The sequence below is a fragment of the Anoplopoma fimbria genome, chromosome 24 (genome assembly GCF_027596085.1).
Source record: "Anoplopoma fimbria isolate UVic2021 breed Golden Eagle Sablefish chromosome 24, Afim_UVic_2022, whole genome shotgun sequence".
NCBI classification, from domain to species: domain Eukaryota; kingdom Metazoa; phylum Chordata; class Actinopteri; order Perciformes; family Anoplopomatidae; genus Anoplopoma; species Anoplopoma fimbria.
The window spans coordinates 737659-762610 of record NC_072472.1 but is presented as its reverse complement, the minus strand read 5'-3'; the positions used below and the strand labels follow the sequence as shown (position 1 = coordinate 762610).

At 42.3% G+C, this 24952-nt stretch overlaps 3 protein-coding genes and 1 pseudogene across 3 annotated transcripts; all 4 read right to left on the bottom strand.

Moving 5' to 3' along the window:
* Positions 1 to 419: 419 nt before the first annotated feature.
* On the bottom strand, positions 420 to 1364 carry LOC129113288 (olfactory receptor 52N5-like). The gene has a single exon (XM_054625501.1). The coding sequence runs from the start codon at positions 1362 to 1364 to the stop codon at positions 420 to 422; it is 945 nt and encodes a 314-aa protein (XP_054481476.1).
* Positions 1365 to 8435: 7071 nt separating this feature from the next.
* LOC129113287 (olfactory receptor 146-like) lies at positions 8436 to 9380 on the bottom strand. The gene has a single exon (XM_054625500.1). The coding sequence runs from the start codon at positions 9375 to 9377 to the stop codon at positions 8436 to 8438; it is 942 nt and encodes a 313-aa protein (XP_054481475.1). The 5' UTR covers positions 9378 to 9380.
* An 8769-nt stretch (positions 9381 to 18149) lies between these two features.
* On the bottom strand, positions 18150 to 19093 carry LOC129113286 (olfactory receptor 146-like; annotated as a pseudogene).
* Positions 19094 to 23178: 4085 nt separating this feature from the next.
* Positions 23179 to 24126, bottom strand: LOC129113284 (olfactory receptor 146-like). The gene has a single exon (XM_054625499.1). It carries the CDS (start codon positions 24121 to 24123, stop codon positions 23179 to 23181), a length of 945 nt encoding a protein of 314 aa, XP_054481474.1. The 5' UTR covers positions 24124 to 24126.
* Positions 24127 to 24952: the final 826 nt, after the last annotated feature.

Here is a 24952-nt window from a genome sequence, read left to right as displayed (position 1 = left end):
CTTCTGGTGGGTGTTTACATCCTCAGGCCTGTGTTAGTGATGCATTACAGGCTGACAAGATCACCAACGTGGAGCACAAACATCCAGACACATAATTATCCAGTCCATGTACATCCATTTGTTTTGTTTGTAACATACACAACACTTGACTCATATATTATATTTTATTGTTGGCCAAGTGAGCTCCAGCCCCGTGAACCTGGAAAAGAAACACAAGTGTAGATAATGGCTGGGTGCATTATGCCTAAGAGAATTTAATTTCATCATTTTTGTAAACATATATATCAAACTTCAAACACAAAACATATTTAATATATATTTGAAATACAACAAGGGAGTTTAGTTTACATTTTATATTTTTTTCTCATTCTGTAAATGCTTTGTCTTCAAGTTTAAACACTAACTTTACAGTTCTCAACTCAGAATAATGGAATAACTGGTTTGGATCGGAATAATTTTGACAAGGATTTGCAGATTTCTGCGGACTGCACACCATAAATAATAGGGTTGAGGCTGCCAGGGATGATATGAAACAGAATGGCAGAGAGCTTCCTGTAGTCTGAGTACTGAGGGAAGCGATGCAGAATAATGACAATAAACCCAGTGATCAGCATGATCAGATACACGACCAGGTGAGTGCTGCAGGTCTTCAAGGCTTTACTGTTCAAAGACTTGCTATTACTGGTGAGACAGACTACTGTAATCTTAGTATAAGTGATAACCATGCTGCCTATGGAACCTGTGAGCAGGACTACAGTGAAAGTGAGGCCATAGACATTATTAATAATCACACTCTCACAGGAGAGTTTAAACAGTGAGGCATTGTCACAATAAGGATTTGTGATCAGAGTCCTACATCTGTTCAGTCGTATGGTCAGACCGAGTAGAATCGCGACCAAAACGAAGGCCACTCCCCAGGCAGACACTGTCAGCTTGATGATCATTTTGTTGGTCATTATGGCAGCATAGCGCAGAGGACTACAGATGGCCACATATCTGTCAAAAGCCATAATCATGAGCACAGTGTGAGCAGTGGTGCCAAACATGTGTGTGGTGAAAGCTTGGACCACACATTCATAATAACTGATGAAGAGCTCAGAGCGAGGTCTCAAGATGTCTAAAAGCAAACGGGGTAACAGGATAGAATTTCCAAGGATGTCATTTAACGGCAGGTTGCAGAAAAGGAGATACATGGGCTGGTGGAGGCTTTTGTCAATGAAAACAAGACATGCAATGCCTATGTTCATAAGCATTATAAAAATGTAGGAGAAAAAGAGGAAGAGAAAGACAGGGTAGAGAGAGTCCTTGGAGACATTCAGCCCCTCCAGCTGGAGTGTGAAGCTGTTGAATGTGTAGTTTTCCATCAACCTGCAATAACAAATATCCTGGGTCACTGAAATGCTCTATGACAGTTACACTTTAACAACAGCCAAAAGCGATATAAACTTTTTTTTCAAAGAAAATGCAGTTCAACAAAAGATTAGAAGCAACAAAAAGAAAAAAAGTAAAAGATAATTGCATATACTTTTGATCAAAAATAGTAATTGTTCATATTAGAGAAAGGCTGGCCTGTTTGTTGTTCAGTGATACCTGCTGGGAGTCTTCTGGTTCATCTGTCTTCAGTTCTTTCTCGTGTCTCTATTGGTATCACCCAGACATTCTCGTCCTCGGTTGCATTTTAATATAGTCACAGTTTGATTCTCAGGGGACCTTTTGTTATCAAGTGAGGATTCACAAGCAACGCTCTCTTGCTCATTTGAGAGAACGTGCCAGTAAATAAACATGTTTTTGACTTTTCAAGTTACTGAGAAGCACTGCAATGCAACATTAGTTTGGATATCTGAAAGGTTCACCATATCATGCGGAGAGGAGGCTCAGGTTCAGCCTGGCCTGCCTTTGTAGCAGGCGGCAACCTCCAGTTCTGAAAAATGAAGCAAATGTTGATGTTTCTTTAACCTGCATATACTTTCTATAGTCTATGTCTAAAGTCTATGAGAAAATGACTCTACTTCTCTCTTGATTTATTTCCTCAGTAAACAAGTCTTCTTCGATACAGCATGATGTTTTTTTAAGTAAATGTTGGTCCATTTACGGTAACCAAATGGTGACAACCAAATACCAAGATGGTGATGGCAAAAACCAACATGGCAACCGCAAAAAGCAAGATGGTGACAGCAAAAAACACAGATGTGACAATATTAAATTAAATACAATATAACAAGTAAAAGACGCTTTAACTGTAAGCTGCGTACATTGGCCATCACAAGCAGGTCTCTAATTTGAAATTTTTCACCACCAACCCAAACGGCGCCTAAATATAATTTAAACCGTCTAGAATGCTGGCCATATTTATTATAAAGAGACTGCTTTTGAAATCACAAACGTTTGCATTGTTTGTGGTTGTTCTTGTTCATAAGAAAATGTTCAGGTGCAGGTGAAGGGCTCAACGTCATTTTCTTTCTTCATTAAACCTACTTCTCCCACCAGTTATTTACTCCATACTGCTGACGTTGTTTTTACATTTTTTAGTAGCATGTCGTGCGCCTGAAAAACCACATGTGCAGCTCCTGTTCATGTATTTTTCAGCCTATCCATTGGGGTATCCAGAGTTACTATTTGTGAAAAGGTTAGGCATTGAATAAAGTGAAAATAAGATGTGACTGTTGCCTTTAGTGCCACAAACCAGATGCCATCCAGTTCCACATTACTGAGGTGTGAGTGATGTCTCAGCGGCAGATATCTACTAGATCTACCACTACAGTACGGGTATGTGAGGAAGTAGTTTTTATATTCTGCCATTTACACTTAAGCAGGGGTCGGCAACCTTTTTGATATGAACAATGACACCACATCAAAAGTTAAATCTCCTACAGATCTGTAATTCTATTTCATGCATATAGGCAATATCAAACTATGTAAAAAACAGGCAGCACAACTGCCAATCACTGTGAAAGTTTCATGCAGATGGGAGGGCACTTAAACATTTCCCCAAAACTCTCCTGCTCACTTATTGTTAATGCAGCAAATGGTTGAGCAACACAATTACATGGGATTTGCGTAGCTCAATAATGTTGCTGCCAAATCTATGCCTGGATAATGTTATTTTGTGTGTTATGTTAGCATAGCCTAGCATTGATTGATCAGAACTCCATTCAGAAAACAGGTAGTTATTTTACAGTGAAATATGTTTCTTTTGGGTTCATTCCGCTGTAGTAAACCAGCCCATGTTTGGCTTGCTATATACAGTGAACACAGCTCGGGGAAATTCACCAAGTACCTTTGGATGATGTTATGAATCCAGACTCAATGGCATTTTGTTTTCCGACGTATCTTGGACTTCAACAACAAGCTATTTCGGCAATGGTTGATGACATGTTGGTATCTGAAGCCCCTCCTTCTTACCGGCGCGTCTAGCACAAGTGATGCAAGTAAACTCAAAGGATTCTGCAGTCAAACTGGCCCGAGTTGTTTTGAACGCAGCATTAAAGCCAAAATTACACTTAGCAAATGCTTATTGCATCTTCGGTAAATTGTGCACTTGCAAAGACACTGCAAAGACTAGAGCCAACAGATGTGACGTTAGACGTCTGCAGCTAATGTAAGGGACACTTGTTTCATTTTACCCTTGATTAGTTATGGTTATTGTTAGTCGATGGTACTGGCACTGTATAATTATTCTTAACGTTAGGCCTGCAATGTCCAAAATTAGCAGTTAATGTTACTTATTTGTATAAAGTAGGTTAATTATACAGACAAAGTTAAATAGGTAGTTCCAAGCAAATACTGATGTTTATTTTACGATCCTCGCATTTGTTTTGTGATGGTCAAAGTTAGCAGCTAATGTTACTTACATTGTATAATATAGCTAAATGTTCGCATTGTGAAATCAAAGTTAGCAGCTAATGTTACTGACGTATAATATAACTGAATGTTAGCATTTTTATGTGAAAGTGAGCAGCTAATAATAATAATTCCATTGGATAATGTAGCTAGTGATGAGCAATGTCTTCAACTGATTTTACTTTCATTATCATTTTACTTTCATACTACAGACATAAACCTTGTGGTCACACGGTTGTCATCATGTTAGCCTTTTTATCATAACTTGTTCCTAGGAAACCCAACTGGCCCTGGGAGGACCCTGAAGCATCCGCCCGACTACTAGGCTTCATAAGAAGAAATGTATTATTCATTATAACACCCATGCCAGGCTGTTCCAGAGCCTGTCCTGTCAGCTCCTGTCCTGCTTCTTAGCCTGCTAATATCCAGCCTGCTAGCTTCTGGCAGCTGGCAGCAGCTGATAATAAATAACTTGTAACTCTGAGTCAATAAAGAGTAAAGTTTGTGTTACTCGTTCTATCCTAAAATCCACTATCACTTGTTTTTTTAATTTTTATCTTCAGTTTATTTTGTTGTTAAATAACCACAAAGTGGTATTTAGTTTCCTCTTGTCCACGCAAAACAATGCTTAAAATCAACAGCAATTCATAAGTACCCATTATGACTTATGTGAGAAAAGACATCGGGGCTTATGAAATGGTAAGCAATACATTTTTTTTTATGTATGTTACTGTTTTACAACATGACATAAAACATATTTCATGTTGATCAAATGATAGAATCTGTTTAATTACAGAGTGAAAACAGATCTCTACAAATGTATTTAAATAAATAACAATCTGGAAGGTCCAGCTTTTGTCAGTAACATGAAAAAAGCCTATAACATGAAGAAAAAGGAACACTCAGCAGTTCTGCAAAAAGGTGCTTGAAATGCACAAAAGTCACAGAACATCCCTTGTAGTCGAGATAAGTCATTGATTTAGAAGTGGGAATTTGAAAAGTATGACACAGCGATGAATCTGTCTGGAGTAGATAGGTTGTCCTCCACAACTGACCACGCATGGACATAGAGGTCACCAGGAGATTACATTACATTACATTACATTACAGTCATTTAGCAGACGCTTTTATCCAAAGCGACTTACAGGAAGTGTATTCAACATAGGTATTCAAGAGAACTACTAGTCACCAGAAGTCATAAGTGCATCTCCTTTCTTAAACAAGCATCTTAAAGCATAAGCCAGAGCAAAAGTATAGTGCAGAGGCAAATTACTACGAAAACAATAATTGCAACAGACTAATACGAATATAATAAGTGCTACAAACTACTACGAATAGGATAAGTGCAGTAAACAAATACGAATTCAATAAGTGCAGCGAACTGATACGAATACAGTAAGTGCAACAACTAATACAAATGCAATAAGTGCTACGAGAAAGGCTCAGGGTAGTACTTCTTGAAGAGGTGAGTTTTCAACCTGCGCCTAAAGATGGGCAGCGACTCTGCTGTCCTGACGTCGGTGGGGAGTTCATTCCACCACTGAGGGGTCAGGACAGAAAAAAGCTGTGACCGGGTGGATCGGCCGCAGGGACCTCTGAGCGACGGGGCAACCAAACACCCCGAGGCAGCAGAGCGAAGTGGTCGGGCGGGGGTGTAGGGCTTGACCAAGGCCTGGAGATAGGAAGGAGCTGTTCCTCTCACTGCCCTGTAGGCACCAGAGTCTTAAACTGGATGCTCCTATAGGGAGCCAGTGTAGAGAACGGAGAAGGGAAGTTGTGTGAGAGAACTTGGGACGATTGAACACCAGACGTGCTGCAGCTTTCTGGACGAGCTCCAGAGGTCTGATGGCCGACGCCGGGGCTCCGTCAAGTAGTGAGTTGCAGTAGTCCAGGCGGGAGATGACCAGAGCGTGCCTCCACTTGGGTGTCACCGGGAGGAAATGACAAGACCAGCTGGGTGTCATCGGCATAACAATGGTAAGAGAAGTCATGCCAGCGAATAACAGAACCCAGAGATGTTGTGTAGAGCGAGAAGAGAAGGGGGCCCAGAACTGAACCTTGTGGAATCCCCGTAGTCAGCATGCGTGGTTCCGACACGGCCCCCCTCCATGTCACCTGGTAGGATCGGCCTGTCAGGTAGGATGCAAACAGGGAGAGTGCAGAGCCTGAGACGCCCATCCCCTCGAGGGTGGAGAGGAGGATCTGGTGGTTCACCGTGTCAAACGCCGCTGACAGGTCCAGGAGAATCAGGACAGAGGAGAGAGAGTTCGCTCTCGCGGCGTGAAGCAACTCTGTCACCGCAAGGAGGGCCGTCTCTGACGAGTGACCCACAGCAGAGCGAAGTGGTCGGGCGGGGGTGTAGGGCTTGACCAAGGCCTGGAGATAGGAAGGAGCTGTTCCTCTCACTGCCCTGTAGGCTAGCACCAGAGTCTTAAACTGGATGCGAGCTCTTACAGGGAGCCAGTGTAGAGAACGGAGAAGGGAAGTTGTGTGAGAGAACTTAGGGCGATTGAACACCAGACGTGCTGCAGCTTTCTGGACAAGCTCCAGTGGTCTGATGGCCGACGCCGGGGCTCCAGTAGTGAGTTGCAGTAGTCCAGGCGGGAGATGACCAGAGCCTGTAGAGCACCTGCACCGTCTCCTCAGTGAGGAAGGGGCGAATCCTCCTGATGTTGTAGAGGAGGAATCTGCAGGAGCGTGTGACCGATGCAATGTTTGCTGAGAACGACAGTTGGTCGTCCAGGGTCACACCCAGATTCCTCACAGTCCGAGTTGGCGTCACCACGGCATCATCAATGGTGATGGACAGGTCTCGGTGCGGGCAGCCCTTCTCCGGGAGGAAGAGTAGCTCGGTTTGAGATCATTGGCTACCTTCAGATTGTAGGGCAAAGTTTCCCAAATCATTTTTTTTGTGCATACGTGACTCAGATCTTTTTTTTCATAAAAGTATGAATCGCACGTCTGAATATTGGCAACCTTTTTTTGTTTTAAATGAGTCCACTTTCCAGCATGAACATTTGAATAGCTCTTATTTAAATCATTAGCCCCCAAAATTTGTAAAACTAACTAATATCAGACTCCAGATTTATGTTCCTTCATCCATTCATGTTAATGAGCTTTAGACTTTTTCCCATAGATTGAAGGAAAGTCCAACTCATGAAAGTCACGTTATTTCTGTTTCATGCGCCACTGAGCAACTTTCTTAGTAATGAATGATTCACCACCTCTAACTCTGTATCCAGTTGTCTTTATCTGTCCATGGTGACATGTGAGTTGTAATTAGTACTTTTCCGGGTCAGTTCAGGGCCGTGAACACTAAGGATTGCAGTGGGAACGTAGCCTATGACAAAGCATGTAAGTGAAGAAGACATAAAGCTTACAATTTGCCACGACTGCAAGTCCAAATGAAACCCAGGAGTAACAACCATGAACACATTTGTATTAACCAACTTATTCAGACACTCATTATGTCTCAGAGTCCCCAGCACAAGGTCTCTCCCTAGCATGGTCATGATTACTAAGGTGCTAACAGCTAATGTTAATGGAGGTTGCATTGACTTGCATCATGATGCATTCAAGCTGTATTCACTTAAATTGAGTTTTTGGGCAAAGGTTAATTACAACGCTGTCATGACTTGTTCAAATGTATTCTTGTCAAATAGTATTTTTGGCTAGATGACCTGTTTCACTTTCTAACAATAACGTTAGCTCTCAGCAGCAATACATACTTGAAACAACTAATGCCAAGGTTTTTGTTTTTTATCAAAGTTAATGTTTAGAAAATAAAATAATTTATTTCCTTATCATTTGAATTGTGTGCTTTTATGCAAATAACCACTATAGATAATAATAAAATAAAAACAAACGTTTTGAATTTTTGGGTCTTCAAGGCGGTTGAATCTATTTTTTGGGACGTTTTAGAACGGTGGTGAAGAAAAGTAAATTTGGAGCCTTGCTGTCAATTAATGTTCATAGAAAGAAAATCAGAAACGGCAGGTCACACTTTTAATGATTCAGAAATTGGAATTGGTACATCTGCTTTCTATATGTTAAAAGTTAATGAGGATTTCACCTCCTATGATTTATCTGAGTTCCAAAATTGAAAATTCACTTCCTCGCTTTTCAGTGTTTGGATGCCAGTTCACATAAATTTCTCTCATAAGCCCATCTGATCTCTGATGGTTCCCATGTGTAAAGTAGAGTCAATACAGCGTCAGATTGATTTATCACAGAAAGATCAGCATTGGTGTAGTGTCGGTATGGCCCTGTCTCTGTGTGAGGTACATTAGTCTTCATGATGTGAGTTCTTCTTTCAGTGATATAATTATTTATCTTGTCTGTTTTGGTGGTCTGTAAGTCAAGGACTTTATTGTTATGTCCCTGACAGAGTCTGATATGATGCTTATTAGAATGATGTTAGTAAGTGAACGACATCAGTACATAACAGTAAATGGACCTCACAACTTAGTCTAACATATCCATCTCTGAATCCTAATAGGTGGACAAGAATTTCTGATTTGTGTTTTTACACACAAAGAATCAATGTGGGGCCCCATGTGCTTAAAAACTCCTGTGGGCTTGGTATATCGTCTTTGTTATGATGGCAAAACCTTCTTTGACTCAAACAACTTACACAAGAATTTACACATTTCTTTGGACTGCAAGCCATAAACAATAGGGTTGAGGCTGCCAGGGATGATATGATACAAAATAGCAGCGAGTTTTCTGTAGTCTGAGTACTGAGGGAAGCGATGCAGAATAATGATAGACATTCCACTCAACAACATAATGAGATACACGACCAGGTGAGTGCTGCAGGTCTTTAAGGCTTTACTGTTCAAAGACTTGCTTTTACTGGTGAGACAGACTACTGTAATCTTAGTATAAGTGATAACCATGCTGCCTATGGAACCTGTGAACAGGACTACAGTGAAAGTGAGGCCATAGACATTATTAATAAACACACTCTCACAGGAGAGTTTAAACAGTGCAGCATTGTCACAGTAAGGGCTTCTTATCAGAGTCCTACATCTGTTCAGCCGGAGGGTAAGACCAAGCAGAATTCCAACCAAAACAAGGGCCACTCCCCAGGCAGACACTGTCAGCTTCATCAGCATTTTGTTGGTCATTATGGTTGTGTAACGCAAAGGATAACAGATGGCCACATATCTGTCAAAAGCCATAATCATGAGCACAGTGTGAGTGGTGGTACCAAACATGTGTGTGGTGAAAGCTTGGACCACACATTCATAATAACTAATAAAGAGCTCAGAGGGAGGCTTCAACATGTCCATAAGCAAACGGGGCATCAAGATAGAATTTCCAAGGATGTCATTGACTGAAAGGTTCCAAAAAAGGAGATACATGGGCTGGTGAAGGTTTTTGTCCACGAAAACCAGAACAGCAATGCTTACATTTGCAAAAATTACAAACAAGTAGGAGAAAAAGAGGAAAAGAAACACCGGGTACGTAGATTCCTTTGAGACATTTAAGCCCTCCAGCTGTAATGTGAAGCTGTTGTAAGTGTAGTTTTCCATCAACCTGAAAGAACAAAACAGTTCTGTAAATGTCACAAGTAATGTCCTGGCAAGTTATATAAGGGATCATGTGGAGGCAAAGTATACAAGTAACCACAACAGACGCATGCAGCTTTTCCCAGATATTGGTATTACTCTATATATCCATGTATAAATAATTGTGTTTGGTTTTGTTTAAAATTCTGAACTTCATGACAGAAAAGTTCATGTTTGAGTTCAGGAAGTTCATCCTGAAAGTAGGCACAATCTAGAAATAAGTAGAAAAGTATGACAATTGTGAGGAAAGATCAGGGTTACCTACTTTGGGTGTTTCTGCTTCACGTATCTGAGCTTCTCTTTCTTCTTTCTCATTGCTGGTGATATCAAACAGATCTCCTCTTTTGCAATGCTTTATAGAAATGATTTTTATCCTAAGGGAGTCAATTACCATTATGTTACGTGAGATAATGTGTGATGCAAGAATAAGAACTTCACTTCACTCATGTCCAGTCTGGTGAACACCCCCTGGAGGACGACATCAAAAGGCAGAACTCCTCTGCAGGCCTTGATATGTTGTATATACATATATATTATATTTTTTATCTGCTGGCACTATAATATTGGGCTATAGCAGAGGACAGGCTGCTGGATCAGATTGAAGGAGTTCAGGACTGCTTAGGCAACTGGAGCTCAGGACTAGACTCTGGCAGCTGGAGCTCGGCCAGGAGGGGCTACACTGGCAAATCCAAACTGGAAGACAGTAATGGAGATGGGATCACACTGGAACATGGCCACAGAGACTTGAGGCTAGTGAGGGCATCCAGCAAATTATGACCTGGATGTGGGTAGGACCAGTGGAGCGAAAGAAGAAACCTCAGGAAGAGCAACTGAGGAGGGATCCCAGGATGGGCAGAAGTGCACTTGAATGGACAACATATAATAATATGACTTAGTCAATCTGTAATGCAGAAATGATCCATATAATGAGAGTAGTAATGGCATTAGTAGCACTTATAAAAGCAGAAGCAGCTTCCCCACTTGAAAGAGATTAATGCATCTACCCTTTTTTTAAAAAAGATTTTTACCTGGATTCCACTCAATGACTAATAAAATGCATATACAGCTAATACCCACTGCTGCCATAACTCTTGGCTTTAGGCCATATTTTGAGCAGATTTATTAAAATATTTAAAGATTTTTCATAACTAAATTATAAATCATAAACTTGTTGTAATTTTAATTTATTAAATAATTACGGTCTAAATTTCATTATATGACTCAAATGTATTTGTTCTATCCATCCATCCATCCATTTCGTTCCGCTTATCCGGGGCCGGGTCGCGGGGGCAGCAAGGAGGGTCCTCCAGACGTCCTTCTCCCCAGCAACACTTTCCAGCTCATCCTGGGGAACCCCATTACATTACATTACATTACATTACAGTCATTTAGCAGACGCTTTTATCCAAAGCGACTTACAGGAAGTGTATTCAACATAGGTATTCAAGAGAACTACTAGTCACCAGAAGTCATCAGTGCATCTCCTTTCTTAAACAAGCATCTTAAAGCATAAGCCAGAGCAAAAGTATAGTGCAGAGGCAAATTACTACGAAAACAATAATTGCAACAGACTAATACGAATATAATAAGTGCTACAAACTACTACGAATAGGATAAGTGCAGTAAACAAATACGAATTCAATAAGTGCAGCGAACTGATACGAATACAGTAAGTGCAACAACTAATACAAATGCAATAAGTGCTACGAGAAAGGCTCAGGGTAGTACTTCTTGAAGAGGTGAGTTTTCAACCTGCGCCTAAAGATGGGCAGCGACTCTGCTGTCCTGACGTCGGTGGGGAGTTCATTCCACCACTGAGGGGTCAGGACAGAAAAAGCTGTGACCGGGTGGATCGGCCGCAGGGACCTCTGAGCGACGGGGCAACCAAACGCCCCGAGGCAGCAGAGCGAAGTGGTCGGGCGGGGGTGTAGGGCTTGACCAAGGCCTGGAGATAGGAAGGAGCTGTTCCTCTCACTGCCCTGTAGGCACACAGAGTCTTAAACTGGATGCTCCTACAGGGAGCCAGTGTAGAGAACGGAGAAGGGAAGTTGTGTGAGAGAACTTGGGGCGATTGAACACCAGACGTGCTGCAGCTTTCTGGACGAGCTCCAGAGGTCTGATGGCCGACGCCGGGGCTCCGTCAAGTAGTGAGTTGCAGTAGTCCAGGCGGGAGATGACCAGAGCGTGCCTCCACTTGGGTGTCACCGGGAGGAAATGACAAGACCAGCTGGGTGTCATCGGCATAACAATGGTAAGAGAAGTCATGCCAGCGAATAACAGAACCCAGAGATGTTGTGTAGAGCGAGAAGAGAAGGGGGCCCAGAACTGAACCTTGTGGAACCCCGTAGTCAGCATGCGTGGTTCCGACACGGCCCCCCTCCATGTCACCTGGTAGGATCGGCCTGTCAGGTAGGATGCAAACAGGGAGAGTGCAGAGCCTGAGACGCCCATCCCCTCGAGGGTGGAGAGGAGGATCTGGTGGTTCACCGTGTCAAACGCCGCTGACAGGTCCAGGAGAATCAGGACAGAGGAGAGAGAGTTCGCTCTCGCGGCGTGAAGCAACTCTGTCACCGCAAGGAGGGCCGTCTCTGACGAGTGACCCACCTTGAACCCGGACTGGTGGGGGTCCAAGAGGTTGTTCTGGTGGAGGTAGGAAGACAGTTGTTTAGAGACAGCGCGTTCAAGTGTTTTGGATAGAAAGGGTAGAAGAGAAACCGGTCTGAAGTTCTTGACATCAGAGGGGTCAAGTGATGGTTTTTTCAGAAGGGGGGTGACTCTGGCAGTCTTCAAAGCCAAGGGAAAGCATCCCGAGACGAGAGATGTGTTGATGAGGTGGGTGAGGAAAGGAAGGAGTTCAGTGGCAATAGACTGAAGAAGAGGGGAGGGGATCGGGTCAAGGGAGCACGTGGTGGGGCGGTTAGATGTAACAAGGTCGAGGACCTCGTTAGGGGAGAGGGGAGCAAGATAGGGTAAGATGGGGTGTGGAGAGGGAAAGGGGAGCTGAGGGGGAAGAGCTGGAGAGGGTAGAGAGGGAGAGCGTGGACAGGGAGGGGGGGCTGAGAGAAGGAGGATCTGATATCGTTTACCTTCTTGTCAAAGAAGTTGGCGAAATCATCAGGGAGAAGGGAGGAAGTAGGAGGAGGGGGTGGGGGTTGCAGGAGCGAAGAGAAAGTTTCAAAGAGTTTTTTAGGATTGGAAGCAGAGGTTAGGATTTTAGAGCGGAAAAAAGCCGCTTTAGCAGTAGCTAGAGAGGAGGAAAAAGTGGAAAGGAGAGATTGGAAGTTAAGAAGGTCCTCCGGGAGTTTGCCTGTTCTCCATTTACGCTCAGGCGCTCTTAGGCTCCGTCTGTCAGTACGCACTGAGTCCGACAGCCATGGGGCAGGAGGAGTTGGGCGTGCAGGCCTGGAGGTGAAGGGACAGAGGTTGTCCAAAGAGGAGGAAAGGGTGGAGAGGAGAAGATCAGTAGCAGTATCGGGGGATAGGAGAGTGAAGGATTCAGGGTCAGGGAGGGCAGAGGTAACGGAAGAGGAAAGATCAGCGGGGGAGAGGGAGCGGAGGTGACTACGGGTAGAAACCATGTGGGTAGGTGGAGGAAGTAAGGGGGGAGAGGAGAGGGAGAGGGAGTAGGACATGAAGTAGTGGTCCGAGAGCTGGAGGGGAGTGACAGAGAGGTTAGCAGTAGAACAGTGTCTAGTGAAGATAAGATCCAGCTGGTTGCCGGCCTTGTGGGTAGGAGGAGAAGAAGAGCGATAGAGGTCAAAGGAGGAGAGGAAGGAAAGCAGTGGTTCTAACTTATCAGTCTGGATGTTGAAGTCGCCGAGCATGATGAGTGCGGAGCCATCGTCATGGAAGTGCGAGACTAGTGTGTCAAGCTCCTCCAGGAACTCACCAAGAGGGCCTGGTGGGCGGTACACAACAGCAATGGTGAGCTTGACTGGATAAGTGACAGTAACAGCATGAAATTCAAAAGAGGAAGGGGAGAACTGTGGAACAGAGACAAGAGAGTATTTCCATTTTGGGGAAATTAGCAGGCCAGTGCCACCACCTCGCCTCGCAGCTCTGGGAGTGTGAGAGAAGGAGTACACATCTGAGAGAGCTGCGGGTGTGGTGGTGTTTTCTGGTGTGATCCAGGTCTCAGTTAGAGCAAGAAAGTTGAGGGAGAGCAAGGATGCGTAGCCTGAGATGAACTCAGCTTTAGGCACTGCCGACTGGCAGTTCCAAAGCCCCCCCGACACCACTTGTTCACCATGGGCTGAGAGAGTGGGATAGATGAGATTAGTGGGGTCACGGCACCTGGGAGTGACCCACTGTCTACGTGACCACCGGACAGAGGAACAGACAGAAATAGGATGCAGACACATGGTAGTCAATATAAATAAATTACTGACCCGTACAAGTACACGCTCGAGAACTCATTGCTTGAAGAAGTCTGGCTTGAAAAAGTCGCCCTGTTGCCTTTGTTCGCCCTAGCCTTCATTTGCCAGACGCTTGAAAGCTGACGCTTCCAGCCACCAGCAGTAGTTAAGGATCTACCTACTGATTGCTCATTGTCTGACAGGAGTGTAAGCCACTCCCCCTAGCAGTTAAGAGGACAATTGACCTATTGAAACTAAAGCACACCTCTCAAAGCAGTTCCTGATTACAGGAATGGCAGAACAACATAATCAGCATCAAACACTACAGTTGGTACAGTTAAGAGCAATTTAAGAAAGCAAAATCAATATACTTAGTCTATCCTAGCAGAATCAAGTAGTTCAGTATCCCTCCAGAAGTCAAATACACTGGGGTTCAGATCGGGCAGGCCGTTCCTCCCAATCACACCCCTCCAGGTTTCTCCATCGTTACCCACGTGAGCGTTGAAGTCTCCCAGAAGAACTATGGAGTCCCCACCCAAGGACTCCAAGAAGGCCGCTTACTCTGAACTGCCGTTTGGTGCATAGGCACAAACGACAGTCAGAGACTTTCCCCCTGCGATTCCCAGTCGCGGAGAGGCGACCCTCTCGTTCTCCGGGGAGAACTCCAGAACAGCGGCGCTCAGCCGGGGGCTTGTGAGTATCCCCACACCCGCCCGGCGCCTCTCACCCTGGGCAACTCCGGAAAAGGAAAAAGTCCAGCCCCTCTCCAGGAGTTTGGTTCCAGAGCCAGTGCTATGCGTGGAGGTGAGCCCAACTATATCTAGTTGGTACCGCTCCACCTCCCGCACTAACTCCGGTTCCTTCCCCACCAGAGAGGTGACATTCCACGTCCCTAGAGCTAGTCTGTGATGCCGGGGGTCAGCACGCCCAGGTTCCCGCCCCAGCCTGCCGCCCAGCTCACATTGCACCCGACCCCGATGCCTATCCCTGCAGGTGGTGGGCCCACAGGGTGGCGGCACGATGTAGCTTTTTCGGGCTGGGCCCGGCCGGGCCCCATGTGCCAAGGCCCGGCCACCAGATGCTCGCTGGCGAGCTCCCCTACCGGGTCTGGCTCCAGGAGGGTGCCCCGGTTTCCCTATTCCGGGCGAGGTGCCACAACCTCGCATTGTCCGATTCATTGGGGTTTTGTGAATCACTCTTAGTCTGACCCCTCCCCCGAGACCACTTTGCCTTGGGAGACCCTACCAGGAGCTATTGCCCCAACAACACAGCTCTCAGGATCACTGGGGCACACAAACCCCTCCACCACGATAAGGTGGCGATTCATTGGAGGAGTATTTGTTCTAGAAACATCAAACTTATTTTTGCCCATCAGAACCGTCAGGTGAAAATAATACAATTTCCAGTTGTAAATAAGTTTTATGTTTCTATTTGTTCTAGAAACATCAAACTTATTTACAACTGGAAATTGTATTGTTTTCACCTGACGGTTCTGATGGGCAGATGGACTGTTAGGCTGTTTGGAGTGGTGGAAGTTCCTCTGTCGGTATCTCTGCATCTTGGATTTTGTTGGATGATAGTAGTTTGTTGGAATCACATTCTTCCATCTGTCCACTCTTTCATTTCAGAGACTTTTTCTTTTAAAATCTCTTTCATTCAATATTTGCTGGAATATATTCAGCACTTTGATGCATCTTAGGTTGGAGTGCAGGGCACGTAAGACAGCACAAGATGGCCGTAGTCGGCGAGGCATGAACACAAGGCCAGAACAAGACGCAGAACCAGCAGAGCAAGGAGGGAGAGGTGTGGTGTGGTGTGCAGGATTCAAAGTTTTCAATCATGGTTGTAGCATATTAGAAACCAGGTGAAGGAAGCCACTTCTTCAGGTTCTTGCTACTCAGGTCAGCTTTTCTGCAGTGGGCCTTCAAGCCTGCAGCCGGACAGAACTGATGGCTCCCCCCTCCCTTGACCTGCTGGCCAGCAGGAGGTAGGGTTGTAGAGATAACCCAGCATAGTCAAGAGTAGAAGAGAAGCAGTGTAGAAGACAATATCTTCTGACTTTTTGTTGCCTTATCTTCTTGAAAAAGGGGTTGCAGTGTATGGTAGGAGCAACAAACCACTCCTATCCTAACAGCTATCTTGATTATTCAATTTAACCCCATCACAGAATGAATACTAGGGACTTACATAGTCTTTTTCATTATTTTATATTTAAAAGCTGGGGTATCTCAGCTGCAAAACGGTGCCAAACATTTTGATATAAATCACTGAATAAAACCTGATAAATTAAATATAGAATGATTTAAACAATTGTACAACAGAGATATACTGTGTTATCATGAAACAGAACGCATGAAAACAAAACAAGACTCAATTTGTGAATGTTTACATCAATCGCAGAATCACATGGAATCTGATCTTTGTATTTCTGGTTGGGCCACTTTTGTGTAGCCATTGCTTCACAAAAAGCCATCATTTTCAGCCGCAGTTTCAGCTGGGATGTGTTCGAGCACCAGAGCAGCATAAAACGTGCTCCATTCAATCGCGACAAAAACTAAATAATCTTAAAATAAAATAAAAAAGTGTTTCTCCACTGTTCTAACAATCATTAACTCTCGTCTGGTGAAATAAAACCTTAATTCCCAGAGTTGGCTATAAAATGTGCCAAATGATCTGTTTTTCCTCGCTGCCTATCTCTGTCCGCTTACAAAAAATCTATTACCATAGACTTCAAATGGGAAAGGGACGTCTGAATATTGGCAACCTTTTTTTGTTTTAAATGAGTCCACTTTCCAGCATGAACATTTGAATAGCTCTTATTTAAATCATTAGCCCCTAAAGTTGTAAAACTAACTAATATCAGACTCCAGATTTATGTTCCTTCATCCATTCATGTTAATGAGCTTTAGACTTTTTCCCATAGATTGAAGGAAAGTCCAACTCATGAAAGTCACGTTATTTCTGTTTCATGCGCCACTGAGCAACTTTCTTAGTAATGAATGATTCACCACCTCTAACTCTGTATCCAGTTGTCTTTATCTGTCCATGGTGACATGTGAGTTGTAATTAGTACTTTTCCGGGTCAGTTCAGGGCCGTGAACACTAAGGATTGCAGTGGGAACGTAGCCTATGACAAAGCATGTAAGTGAAGAAGACATAAAGCTTACAATTTGCCACGACTGCAAGTCCAAATGAAACCCAGGAGTAACAACCATGAACACATTTGTATTAACCAACTTATTCAGACACTCATTATGTCTCAGAGTCCCCAGCACAAGGTCTCTCCCTAGCATGGTCATGATTACTAAGGTGCTAACAGCTAATGTTAATGGAGGTTGCATTGACTTGCATCATGATGCATTCAAGCTATATTCACTTAAATTGAGTTTTTGGGCAAAGGTTAATTACAACGCTGTCATGACTTGTTCAAATGTATTCTTGTCAAATAGTATTTTTGGCTAGATGACCTGTTTCACTTTCTAACAATAACGTTAGCTCTCAGCAGCAATACATACTTGAAACAACTAATGCCAAGGTTTTTTTTTTTATCAAAGTTAATGTTTAGAAAATAAAATAATTTATTTCCTTATCATTTGAATTGTGTGCTTTTATGCAAATAACCACTATAGATAATAATAAAATAAAAACAAACGTTTTGAATATTTGGGTCTTCAAGGCGGTTGAATCTATTTTTTGGGACGTTTTAGAACGGTGGTGAAGAAAAGTAAATTTGGAGCCTTGCTGTCAATTAATGTTCATAGAAAGAAAATCAGAAACGGCAGGTCACACTTTTAATGATTCAGAAATTGGAATTGGTACATCTGCTTTCTATATGTTAAAAGTTAATGAGGATTTCACCTCCTATGATTTATCTGAGTTCCAAAATTGAAAATTCACTTCCTCGCTTTTCAGTGTTTGGATGCCAGTTCACATAAATTTCTCTCATAAGCCCATCTGATCTCTGATGGTTCCCATGTGTAAAGTAGAGTCAATACAGCGTCAGATTGATTTATCACAGAAAGATCAGCATTGGTGTAGTGTCGGTATGGCCCTGTCTCTGTGTGAGGTACATTAGTCTTCATGATGTGAGTTCTTCTTTCAGTGATATAATTATTTATCTTGTCTGTTTTGGTGGTCTGTAAGTCAAGGACTTTATTGTTATGTCCCTGACAGAGTCTGATATGATGCTTATTAGAATGATGTTAGTAAGTGAACGACATCAGTACATAACAGTAAATGGACCTCACAACTTAGTCTAACATATCCATCTCTGAATCCTAATAGGTGGACAAGAATTTCTGATTTGTGTTTTTACACACAAAGAATCAATGTGGGGCCCCGTGTGCTTAAAAACTCCTGTGGGCTTGGTATATCGTCTTTGTTATGATGGCAAAACCTTCTTTGACTCAAACAACTTACACAAGAATTTACACATTTCTTTGGACTGCAAGCCATAAATAATAGGGTTGAGGCTGCCAGGGATGATATGATACAAAATAGCAGCGAGTTTTCTGTAGTCTGAGTACTGAGGGAAGCGATGCAGAATAATGATAGACATTCCACTCAACAACATAATGAGATACACGACCAGGTGAGTGCTGCAGGTCTTCAAGGCTTTACTGTTCAAAGACTTGCTTTTACTGGTGAGACAGACTACTGTAATCTTAGTATAAGTGATAACCATGCTGCCTATGGAACCTGTGAACAGGACTACAGTGAAAGTGAGGCCATAGACATTATTAATAAACACACTCTCACAGGAGAGTTTAAACAGTGCAGCATTGTCACAGTAAGGGCTTCTTATCAGAGTCCTACATCTGTTCAGCCGGAGGGTAAGACCAAGCAGAATTCCAACCAAAACAAGGGCCACTCCCCAGGCAGACACTGTCAGCTTCATCAGCATTTTGTTGGTCATTATGGTTGTGTAACGCAAAGGATAACAGATGGCCACATATCTGTCAAAAGCCATAATCATGAGCACAGTGTGAGCAGTGGTACTGAACATGTGTGTGGTGAAAGCTTGGACCACACATTCATAATAACTAATAAAGAGCTCAGAGGGAGGCTTCAACATGTCCATAAGCAAACGGGGCATCAAGATAGAATTTCCAAGGATGTCATTGACTGAAAGGTTCCAAAAAGGAGATACATGGGCTGGTGAAGGTTTTTGTCCACGAAAACCAGAACAGCAATGCTTACATTTGCAAAAATTACAAACAAGTAGGAGAAAAAGAGGAAAAGAAACACCGGGTACGTAGATTCCTTTGAGACATTTAAGCCCTCCAGCTGTAATGTGAAGCTGTTGTAAGTGTAGTTTTCCATCAACCTGAAAGAACAAAACAGTTCTGTAAATGTCACAAGTAATGTCCTGGCAAGTTATATAAGGGATCATGTGGAGGCAAAGTATACAAGTAACCACAACAGACGCATGCAGCTTTTCCCAGATATTGGTATTACTCTATATATCCATGTATAAATAATTGTGTTTGGTTTTGTTTAAAATTCTGAACTTCATGACAGAAAAGTTCATGTTTGAGTTCAGGAAGTTCATCCTGAAAGTAGGCACAAAAGTTGTAGATCAGGGTTACCTACTTTGGGTGTTTCTGCTTCACGTATCTGAGCTTCTCTTTCTTCTTTCTCATTGCTGGTGATATCAAACAGATCTCCTCTTTTGCAATGCTTTATAGAAATGATTTTTATCCTAAGGGGAGTCAATTACCATTATGTTACGTGAGATAATGTGTGATGCAAGAATAAGAACTTCACTTCACTCATGTCCAGTCTGGTGAACCCCCACTGAATAAAACCTGTTAAATTAAATAAAGAATGATTCAAACAATTGTACAACAGAGATATACTGTGTTATCATGAAACAGAACGAATGCAAACAAAGCAGTTACAAGACTCAATTTGTGAATGGTTTACAAATGAAGGGAATTTGTTAGGTTAAGGTAGATTCAAAATATATATACAAAATACAATGATTAAACATGGGAACAGAAAAGTTAATACGATAAAATATAAACTAACTTACACACAGATGTAGAGTCATTCAATTCAGTTCAGTTTATTTAGTAGAGCCCAGAATCACAAATTACAAATTTGCCTCAGAGGGCTTTACAATCTGTACACATGAGACATCCTCTGTCCCGGGACCTCACATCGGCACAGGAATGTGAGATGTGAACAGGAGGTCCAAAACCCACATGTCAAGGAGCTCCTCCTATTACTAAACAATTAAGATACATGTTGCATCAAAACTCAGTTTCTTTCAGTTGTTTAGACACAATTGGATGTGTCTCTGTATTTAACCGGTTCTTAGGAATGTAGATGCTTTTAAAACAAGAAATGTGGGGTCATAAATCCTTGTAGGCTCAGCCTTTACAAGGTCTTTTTTTTTTTTGCAAGTATTTTAGAGATTTATAATTCATTATTTCACCAGGCTTGTGACCAAAGAATTTACCAGGATGTACTCCAAATGCAATTAACAAACAATCAACACCTCATTCATCCTCACTATTTACTGTGCTTCTACTTGATAAACATAATTAGATTTGCAAATACATTTACAATTAACAGACAATCGATCAAAAAACAGGCCATCAATAATGCACAGTAAAGATTTTAAACTATAGCCGCACATAAATGATCTACCTATCCCCATGGCATAAAGCTAACATAAGCCAGAGCCAAACTGGTACCAGCAGTGATCTTTGTGAAAGGGAATAGTCTCTTAGTTGTTTTCAAAGTTCACCACCCTTACCAGCTGCCTCTCCAGACGTGTAAATGCGTCAGTCCTTCTGACTGACGCATTTATTAAAGGATGAATTATTTGTATTTCTAGCTCTGTCCTGATTTTTAAATAGATTTTCTGACCAAGATCCATAAGCTTAGAGTCAGGCGCGGTCTTACCATTAAGGCAAAGGTAGGCAACTGCCTGGGGCCCCCCAACCTGCAGGGGCCCCCCAACCAGCTGCCCCCTCCCCATTTAGCAGGGGCTTGGGGCCTCCAGACAGTAGCCCCCCACCATTGTGTTTGTAAATTATAATTGTGTATGTCTAAACTGAAAACAAAGAAAAAAACAAAGAAAAAACAGACAAAAAAAATAAAAATCCCCAAATCGTATTATCGCTCCCCCCTCCCCTTTCGTGTTATAATGGACTATTCCATGAGTGACCGCGAAAGACGAAAGACCGCGAAAGACGGAAGTGAAGTGAAGTGAAGTGCTACGTACGATTTGTGTTGACAGTAAAAATGAAGCGACAATATCCAAGTGGGGCGATTAAAAGGAGAAAGCGGGAGGAAACGCAGGAAAGAAGAAGATGAATAAAGAAGAGTATGACTAATACAGGAACAAAGGAGCAGGACAGGGACAGAAGAGATGAAGAGAAAGTAAGGGACAAAGACAAGAAAGACATGAACATAACATTCCAGGGAGAGAGAAGCATAACAGGGAAGAAGAGGCAGAGAAATAGAGGGACACAGGAGGAGAGAAAGGAGGAGAGGGACACAGGAGGAGAGAAAGGAGGAGAGGGACACAGGAGGAGAGAAAGGAGGAGAGGGACACAGGAGGAGAGAAAGGAGGAGAGGGACACAGGAGGAGAGAAAGGAGGAGAGGGACACAGGAGGAGAGAAAGGAGGAGAGGGACACAGGAGGAGAGAAAGGAGGGAGGGACACAGGAGGAGAGAAAGGAGGAGAGGGACACAGGAGGAGAGAAAAGGAGGAGAGGGACACAGGAGGAGAGAAAGGAGGAGAGGGAACAGGAGGAGAGAAAGGGACACAGGAGGAGAGAAAGGGAGAGAAAGGAGAGAGAAAAGGAGGAGGAGAGAAAGGAGGAGAGCACAAAGACAGGGACAAGAAGAGAAGGTAATCATTTTACAGTACATTTCAATATAATTCCTGTAACTACTTGAGTAACCTGCTGTTATTTTGTCACAGAGACAGAAGTCCATCATTAACATCTACCAGAAAAGTCCTGCTGGATAACCAAGGTAATTGATGCCCATTTTATCAAAAAAAGTGGACAAAAGGTATTCTTATTTTCATAAACAAGATGATATACAGTATGAACTTTTGTACATACTTTATATCATATTGTATATGAAAAAAGTTAAACTCTTAATATGTTTTGTATTTATTTTCTTTGTTGTTTATTTTAAAGGTGCAGTTCCAGATATCTACACATCACTGATGTATGAAGACCGGTGAGAAGTAACTGTAAACTGAAAAAATAAATATTTTGCATTTTGACATACACTGGTGTTATATCCGAGACTTATTTCTCACATTCTACTCTTTATTTAGTGCAAGTATTGACAGGTCCCTTTGTGTTAAAAGAACGGATTTGAAGGGCCCCCTAGCTAAGTTCGCCTTGGGCCCCCAAATTACTAAATCCGCCACTGCTTAGAGTGGTGCATATCATTTCTTGATTGTTTACATTAATTTGCATTTCGAAGTCAGGTCATTGTGTTGAAGGTCTTGTAGCAGAAAAAACAACAACTTGTGTATACACAGGTTTCTGAGAAGCACAGCAGAGCAATGTCCAAGAGCTGTTATGTCAACTCAAAAAGGTGCTTTTTTCTGAACCACAATCCAGAACCCTGTCAGGTCTCTATTACGAGCCATTGTTAAGCTTAGTTATAACATCAAAACTATTTCCTGTTAATCCATTTTATGACACTGGCCATTGGTGTTTAGTTTAAAGTAATCATAAATTACAGTCAAAGTACATTCATTTGCATTTTATAGCCTTATGATTTTTTGTTGTTGCACAAAATACCCTATTACTCCAGGCAATATGCTCAGGTTAAAGTACTACTGCATTTAATTAAGAGAACACAGGGGTACCTTTACCTTTCCTTGATACAAGTCAAGGTTATTATGTCAAAACTCTTATCTGTTTTTCAGAAATTACTCTGTTGGTGTTTGTTACATAGATTGCACAAGGTCCTTGCCATTGTATTTTCCTTATAAGACAGTTGTCAGAGATCACCACTTATTACTGAGATTCAGGGAAATATGAAAAGTAATCATACATTCAGGCACTCATTTTTTTTTAATGGAATTTTATTTGAATAGTCCAATCCCACAAATTTACCACAGAGGTCTTTACAATCTCTACAGCATATGCCATCCTCTGTCTTTCAGGGAGAGCAACTGAGGAGAGATCCTGCTCCCAGGATGAGCAGAAATGCAATAGATGTCATGTGTACAGAATGAACAATATTATACAAAAGTCAATCCATATGACAAAAAATGCTACATATATTTAGAGTAGTATTGGTAGTAGTAGCCATAATAATAGCAGAAATGGGTCCTTAAACTCTTACAAGGGACAAAAACAGAAGCACAGTATGGCACCCTTAGGTCACACTACATATTGCATTGATAAATTCACCCCCAAAAAACTTTACAATGATGGCAAAACCTTCTTTGAGTCAAATAACTTGAGGAAAAAATGTTGTATCTCTTTGGACTGCACTCCATAAATGATGGGGTTGAGGCTGCCAGGGACAATATGAAACAAAATGCTGGTGAGTTTTCTGTAGTATGAGAAGTGAGGGAAACGATGTAGAGCTATGCTTGACATTCCACTTAACACCATGATCAGATACACGACCAGGTGAGTGCTGCAGGTCTTCAAGGCTTTACTGTTCAAAGACTTGCTTTTACTGGTGAGACAGACTACTGTAATCTTAGTATAAGTGATAACCATGGTGCCTATGGAACCTGTGAACAGGACTACAGTGAAAGTGAGGCCATAGACATTATTAATAAACACACTCTCACAGGAGAGTTTAAACAGTGAGGCATTGTCACAGGAAAAATTTGTGATCAGAGTCCTACATCTGTTCAGTCGTATGGTCAGACCGAGTAGAATCGCGACCAAAACGAAGGCCACTCCCCAGGCAGACACGATCAACTTGATCACCATTTTGTTGGTCATTATCATATTATATCGTAATGGACTACAGATGGCCACATATCTGTCAAAAGCCATAATCATGAGCACAGTGTGACTAGTGGTACCAAACATGTGTGTGGTGAAAGCTTGGACCACACATTCATAATAACTAATAAAGAGCTCAGAGGGAGGCTTCAACATGTCCATAAGCAAACGGGGCATCAAGATAGAATTTCCAAGGATGTCATTTAACGGCAGGTTGCAAAAAAGGAGATACATGGGCTGGTGGAGGCTCTTGTCAATGAAGATCAGAACAGCAATGCTTACATTTGCAACAATTATAAACAAGTATGTGAACAAAAACGAGAGAAAGACAGGGTAGACAGACTCTTTGGAAAGATGCAAAGACTCCAGGTGGAGCGTGGGGCTGTTATAAGTGTAGTTTTCCATCAACCTGAAACAACAGAATTATGTTTAAGTCACAGAGAATGTCCTAATCTCAAGGTCAGAGGTTTTATCTTATTAGTAACATAAAAAGCCAATAGTATCAAGAAACAGTTGCTTGCAGAGAAGTAATGCCGCCTTCAAGTGTCTCTTGTTTCTCAATCTTTCATCTTCGCCTCCTTACTCCTCCTACTGCTGACACTCCACCTGCACATATCTTTGCTACTCTGCTGCAAAGTTAAGTACACGATTTTGCCACTGGGGAAATATCCATCATTACGTCAGATAATGTGTGATGTAACATAAAGAAATCACCTTGCAAATGTCAACAAGCTTCCTGCAACTTCTGTTTACAAGCTCAGAGTCAAGAAGTAATGCTCAATGCTCACTCAGCAAATCTTCTAAACTGAAGCATTCTTATGATTGTTTCTCAGCTTTAACTCACATAAGATAAAGAGAAAAATGTGTCTATTGGAAATAAAGTGTTTAAGAACTTATTGACATTGATATTTCAATCATGAGCACAGTAAACAGAAAACCAATATGGGCACAATAGGGGTCAGCCCATGTAAGTCCCTTTTCCCTCTTTGACCTCTGTATTGGTTTCCTATGGGCAAGCCCAACTGCTGTTTGACCAAACAAACCTTTAGCCAATATGGGGCAACAGCAGTGTTTCTCCACTGGGCCCATTTTTCAATTGAATTCAATTGTATTAGTATAGACCAAAATCACAGATAACAAATTTGCCTCAGAAGGTTTTACATCTGTACAGCATAAAAAATGATCTGTCTTTGGACCCTCGTATCGGAGCAGGAGAATGCCCCAGGAAAAAAAA

What these genes read in the sequence shown, in the direction of transcription:
- LOC129113284 (XM_054625499.1), bottom strand. Translation starts at nt 24,123, where the DNA reads ATGGAAAACTACACTTATAACAGCCCCACGCTCCACCTGGAGTCTTTG.
- LOC129113287 (XM_054625500.1), bottom strand. Translation starts at nt 9,377, where the DNA reads ATGGAAAACTACACTTACAACAGCTTCACATTACAGCTGGAGGGCTTA.
- LOC129113288 (XM_054625501.1), bottom strand. Translation starts at nt 1,364, where the DNA reads ATGGAAAACTACACATTCAACAGCTTCACACTCCAGCTGGAGGGGCTG.